Source organism: Pipistrellus kuhlii, unplaced genomic scaffold, assembly GCF_014108245.1.
Source record: "Pipistrellus kuhlii isolate mPipKuh1 unplaced genomic scaffold, mPipKuh1.p scaffold_m20_p_27, whole genome shotgun sequence".
Taxonomy (NCBI): Eukaryota; Metazoa; Chordata; class Mammalia; order Chiroptera; family Vespertilionidae; genus Pipistrellus; species Pipistrellus kuhlii.
Window position 1 is genome coordinate 6,669,062 of NW_023425526.1, and position 6,000 is coordinate 6,675,061.

Consider the following 6,000-nt stretch of genomic DNA (forward strand, 5'->3'; position numbering starts at 1 on the left):
AATTGTTAGAAATGCAGTGAGTAGAATGGTCTTAGTTTCTAGGTAGCACATTCCTCTTGAATGTGTCTCTGGTCATTCGCATCCACAGCACTGCTTCATTGTCGGGGGTAAGAGCAGCAGATGTGTCGATGCAGACCTTCCCACTGACGGAGTATCCGCACTGGCAGTGGCGTTCTGTAACGTCTCACCGTACCAGCGTGGTTCCCTCAGCTTCCGTTCGCTCAGCTGTTTCCTCCCACTCTCCAGTGTAAACACTCCGCATTGATTTTTAATTTGTTTTATTTTTTAATCACAGTTTACAATCACATTGGTTTGATTGGTTTAATGAGCACAGCAACGTGGTTAGACAATCCTATGCCTTGTGAAGTGACCCCGACATTCCGGGCACCACCTGGCACACCCCTAGTGCATACAGCATCACTGACTCCGTCCCCAGCTGTGCTTCACACCCCAGACTATTTTGTAACGACAATTACCACCACTTCCTGGGGAGGTATGAAGGTGTACATGGGATGGTTATAGAATTGAATGACTGAAGTGGAATAAGCCGAGGTGACATTTGCTTTCTAACTGGGGCCCAGCACATACTAGAATTTGGGCTACTTAGTCCTCTGTTACCTTTAAACTCTGCTGTTTCTCTGACCTGTGATATGAATTTCTCTCTGTCCCTCTGTGATGTCAAACAGGGAGTCTCAATGCATATGCTTAAAAGTAAAAACACTTGCTAATTGATTGCTCAATTATCATATGAACTTTGAGGGTGCTATTTTTTGTTTTTTAATGATAATTGAATATAATCATTTTTTATTGACATTTTAAAATTCAGAGATTAAAAAAAAATCCTTTCTAATAAAAGAGTAATATACAAAGTGACCATCACTCCAACACACAAGATGGCTGCCCCCATGTGGACACAAGATGGCCACCATAAGATGGCCGTCAGGGGAGGGCAGTTGTGGGGGACCAGGCCTTCAGTGGCGGACAGTTAGGGGTGACTAGGCCTGCAAGGGAGGGCAGTTAGGGGCAATCAAGCCAGCAGCAGAGCAGATAGGCATATATCCGGCTGGCAGGGGAGTGGTTAAGGGGTGATCAGGCTGTCAGGCAAGTGAGTGGTTGGGAGCCAGCAATCCTTCATTGTGAGAGGGATGTCCGACTGCCCTTTAAGGCCCAACCCCAATGGAACATCTCTCAAGTGGTCCCAGATTGGAGAGGGTGCAGGCTAGGCTGAGGGACTCATCCCCCTCACTCCCTGTGCATGAGTTTCTAGTAAAGCATAAAAAAGAATAATAAAACCAAAGACTATGTAGGGACCTTACGGATTACCCAAACAGTCTTGTTTTTCAATTTGTTTCCTATCAAAAATATTTTCTTTTTTTTTTTAACAGCTTTGTTGAGGCATAATTATTAAACAAAGGCCTGTGCATATTTAATCTCTACAATTTGTTGTGTGTGGACACAAGGATGCCATATTTAACTTTTCTTTTTCAATAACTTCATGTTCGTTTTTCGTGACTTTTATTCAGATGTGAACTTAAACTTTTATTTACGCACTAATTAAAGGGACAAACCTTGCCTCCTAGATGGGAAGACATACGACGCCTTTGTGTCCTACCTGAAGGGCAGCCGGCCGGAGCCCGGGGAGGAGCGCGCCTTCGCGGTGGAGGTGCTGCCCCGGGTGCTGGAGGGGCGCTTCGGGTACAAGTTGTGCATATTTGAGAGGGACGTGGCGCCCGGAGGAGGTGAGAGAGGGCCTGGCAGGTCGGAAACTCGTGGAGACACTTTCTCTTATAGGATGATAGCTTAGGCTAGCCCTGCTTTCCTTAGAAACGAGCAGTCTTTTCTGGTCCTGTTGCCAGAAGTTACCGACAAAGTCAGCGTAGTGAGCAGTGAGGCAGGCTGGCCGCTCCTGTGGGGACCTGCCACTCGTGCGATGGTGGGTGGAGATGGGGGCAGCATCTTTAGAAGCAGGCCAGTGGGCACCTCAGGAGGCGGTCTCGCAGCCACTGAGAAGGGCCTCTGAGAACTCTTGGCTCAGTAGACGGAGCGGAGCACATGCTCCTGTGAGCACAGACAGCGGTGCTCTCCCCCCACCGCGCTGCCTGGGCAGAGTGCTTCGGTGGGAATAGGGATGTTGGAAAAATAGATAAAAGGAGATTGGTGGCTCACATCATGTTTGAGTTATAAAGTGCAGTTTTTAAATTTATATGTGAATACAAATGGTCATCATGCATGTCTTGAAGCAAAGCACAGTGAGAATCAACGATCATGAGAAGCAGCTCCTTGTTTTCTCTGAAGTCTGAAGAGCAAGCGTTTGGAAGTGGGTGCCATGGTGCTGCTGTATCACCAACAGTGTGACCAGGTCACCGTCCCTTCCTCGTTTCTCAAACTCTGGGCGCCATCGGTGTGCGGGTCTGAACTGGGCGTTGCAGACGTGGCAATAGTGAGAACCAGAGTGCCCGTCCTCTCCCTCCTCTTTCAGGAAGCGAAGATGTGCTGCCAGTATTGGCAGACAACTCCGGAAGGAAGGGCAGCCTCAGCTGCAGACACAGGGATACTGTGTCCTGTGCGTTAATGCATCCTAGAATGTAGAGAGCATCGGAGCTGGCCTTCACATCGTTTTATTATTTATCACTGGTTTCTAGCAGCCGTTTTGAAAATTTGATTTTTTTTCTTAGTTCCTAAATACTGTGAAAATGAAGCAGGTGTGTCCTCCGCGGTGATGGGCTTCCCTTACAGCCTCTGTCTGGAAAGACATCGAGGTCTAGAGCAGAGGGCAATGTCCCAGCCGCCCCAGACCTCGCCTCCTGCAGCAGGTGCCTTTTCAGTGCCCACAGCAGAGTGAGCAGTGACAAAAGCTGTGTGACCTGCAAAGCTGACATATTTACTATCAGGTCCCGGACAGAAAAAGGTTGTCAGCCTCTGGTCTAAAATAATGGCAGGTTTTGGTTTTATTGTCAAATTCTGATGTCAGGGTGCTCCTCCAGGTGTGGGGGAAGGAAGACAGTGTCACAGTCAGAAGCCAGTACTCCAGACAGAGCAGGGGCTTCAGATTCTGTTTCTGCCGTTTACTAGCTGTGTGACTCTGGGCCAGTTACTCAACCACTCTGTGCTTCAGCTTCTTCATCTGTAAAACGGGGTGTATTTTCTTTAGGGATCATGATGATTAGATGAGTTAATATACATAAGACAAGTAGTAAAGGGTGTGGCACAGAGGAAGTGATAAGAAATTACTCATTATTATTGTTACCTGATAATTGCTTTTAATAGGCATATAAAATTGAGAATACATGGTTTGTCTTAAGAAAAAACTTATTTGTGAGCTTCAGAGTTAAATAATACAAAGTTAGACTGTGCGGAATGATTTTTGCTTCATGCTCACTCTTTCAGTTCTCTTAAATTAATATTCCATGCCTTGCATTTTCAGCTGTTGTTGATGAAATCCATTCACTGATAGAGCAAAGCCGAAGACTAATCATCGTCCTAAGTACCAGTTACATGTTTAACGAAGTGAGGTATGAACTTGAAAGTGGACTCCATGAAGCACTGGTGGAAAGGAAAATTAAAATAATCCTAATTGAATTTGCACCCGTCAGGGACTTCACATTCTTGCCCCAATCACTAGAGCTTTTGAAATCTCACAGGGTTCTTAAGTGGAAGGCAGACCAGTCTCTCTCATATAACTCAAGGTTCTGGAAAAACCTTCTTTACCTGATGCCTGCGAAAACGGCCCCACCACGGGGAGGTGAATGCGAAGCTGAGCCGGTGCTTGCCGGAAACTGCCCTTAGGGAAGTCTGTAGCCGAGCTGCCAGCTCGGGGGCTGAGGAAGGAGCCTGCTCCAGCCATGGGCGTGGTGCCTCCATTTCACTCCACGGAAATCCCGCTCCTGGTTCCAGCAGGAAGCTTCGCTGGGCTGGGCTGGGCTGCTGGGAGGAGGCCCCAGCGAGCTTCCTAGGCCCCAGGAGACTCTGGACGCTACAGAAGTAGCTCTCCCATCTCTTCCTATTCCACAACTGGGTATGCAACATGCTCTGCTCCACCATGAAGCTCCCAGTTCCACCAGGAAGCTTCACGGGGCTGGGAATGATCAACAGGCTGCGTGCCTTACCAAAAGGCACAACTGTCAGCGTTTTGAATGCTACCCATTGAACTAACGGATTTTAAGTTTATGAAAGGGCATTTCTATGAGCCAATAGGGGACATCGTGACAGGCACAGTGCCACATGTCACTCTTGCACATAAGCCACCACCTCCAACACCGGGACAGTGCTGGGGCGCTGGCTGCGGCTGGGCATGGGGAGCTGCGCTGCAGGGCCAGGCTCCGGTGTCTGCGTGTGGCCGGCCACAGCTGCAGGCCCGGATGGTTGGAGCTGCCTCGGCTCTACGCTGGGCAGGCTTCACGGGGCCGGTTTGTAGGAACTTCTCAAAGGCAACCCCCAACAACTACCTTTGAGGATAAACACAGGTTTTAATTAAAATAATTCTCCAGATCTTTCCAAATTGGTCAAACACATTTGTTGATTTTACACAAATATTTACGAACAGGATGGGTGCCAGACCATATCAGCCGCTAGGCAACAAAAAAGGATCGTTAGTTGCTCGCTTTGTTAGGTTACATGTTACATGCCTGCGGTGAGAGCAGCATGGCTGGTGGTTTGGTGTGAGCTGTGCAGCCAGGATGCGTGAGCCCAAGTCCTGGCTTTGCTGCTTGCTTCTGTGAACCCTGTACCCTTTCCTAGTGGATCTATGCCTCAGCTTCCTCTGCTGTAAAATTATCACTATACCCACTTCAGGGGCACTACATGAATAAAGTCCCTACAATAGTTCTTGGCCAGACTTAACATTCTGTTAGTGTTGTTATTACTGTTACTGTTATTATTATTTATTACTTAGATCATTTTTTTAATTGTTACTCCAGGATATGTTTTTATTGATTTTCTTAGAGAGGGAGGAAGGGAGAGAGAGAAACACCGATGTGAGAAACACCAGTCGGTTGCCTCCTGTATATGCCCTGACAGGAATCGAACCCGCAGCCTGCACTGGACAGGATGGCGCTCCCCATGAGCCACCCAGTCGGGCTAGGTCCATGTTTCAGCTGCAGGGTCCCCTGGGAGCCGAGCACAGCGGGGAAGAGCCAGGAGCAGGCAGTCGCCCTGGACAACAGCTGTGCACAGAGGGCATGTGCAGGAGCACCCGAGGCCAAAGGTCGCTCTTCACTGCACGTGTGCACGTTGTGACATTGCGAGACATGCCTGTCTCCCTAAGGCGCTGAGAGGGGCCTTCTTGGTGCCTCACAGTCAGTGGGTCCAGGAGAGGCCCAGAGGGAGGGACAGACAGCCAGAGAGAAGGACCGGCGGGGGAGTGTGGCGGGCAGACAGCGTGCTGCTAGAGGTCAGGGGCGGCATCCCCAGGTGTCCAGAGTCAGGAAGTCTTGACCGCCCAGAGCTCACAGTGCGTGTGCGAGCCGCTCAGGCACAGAAAGCACAGAACTGTGTTACAGGTCTTAGATGTGAACTCACACGGTCAGGAGAAACCTCATTGCTGTCATCATTGTCTCTAACACCTAGGATAACTGTGCTTTGCTCTTTCATTATGTATGCTTTAACATATACTGGATGTATTTTTCAGTAAAGGTATTAAATATGTGCACTCAGTGTGTGATTTAATGTGTACCAATGCTGATGCACCACTCATCTGGTGGCCTTGGTTTGTAAGGTCTGTCTGTGTCGTTAAGATCCAGGCCTCTCTCCCAAAGACCCGCCTGTGGGACCGGATGATCCCTCTGCGCCTCCCCCCCCAGCCCCTCCCCCGGGCTGCGGACTTGCCTCTGCACCTCAGCCTCCCCCTCTGCAGCTGCGGCCCAGCGCAGGGCCAGTTAGTGAGCCTGCAGCCAGTATGCAACACACCTCCCCCTGGGACAGAGACATGGCTTCCACCGATGGAATGAAATCCTTCTCTTCTGTGACTCGCATGCCCTTCGGGGGTGGCATCCATCCCTGGAG

General features: G+C 49.4%; 1 protein-coding gene across 4 annotated transcripts in view; it reads left to right on the forward strand.

The window, feature by feature from the left end:
• IL18R1 (interleukin 18 receptor 1) overlaps positions 1-5,620 on the forward strand; it is a 29,599-nt gene extending 23,979 nt beyond the window's left edge. For 3 of the 4 annotated variants that reach the window (XM_045587292.1, XM_036454067.2, XM_036454068.2), the window contains 2 exons: positions 1,581-1,739; positions 3,425-5,616. In XM_045587292.1, the coding sequence (XP_045443248.1) occupies positions 1,581-1,739; positions 3,425-3,786 (521 nt within the window). In that variant the 3' untranslated portion in view covers positions 3,787-5,616. Of the gene's footprint in view, positions 1-1,580; positions 1,740-3,424 lie in introns of all 4 variants that reach the window. The other variant, XM_045587293.1, reaches the window with a different exon arrangement.
• The last annotated feature ends 380 nt before the right edge of the window (positions 5,621-6,000 follow it).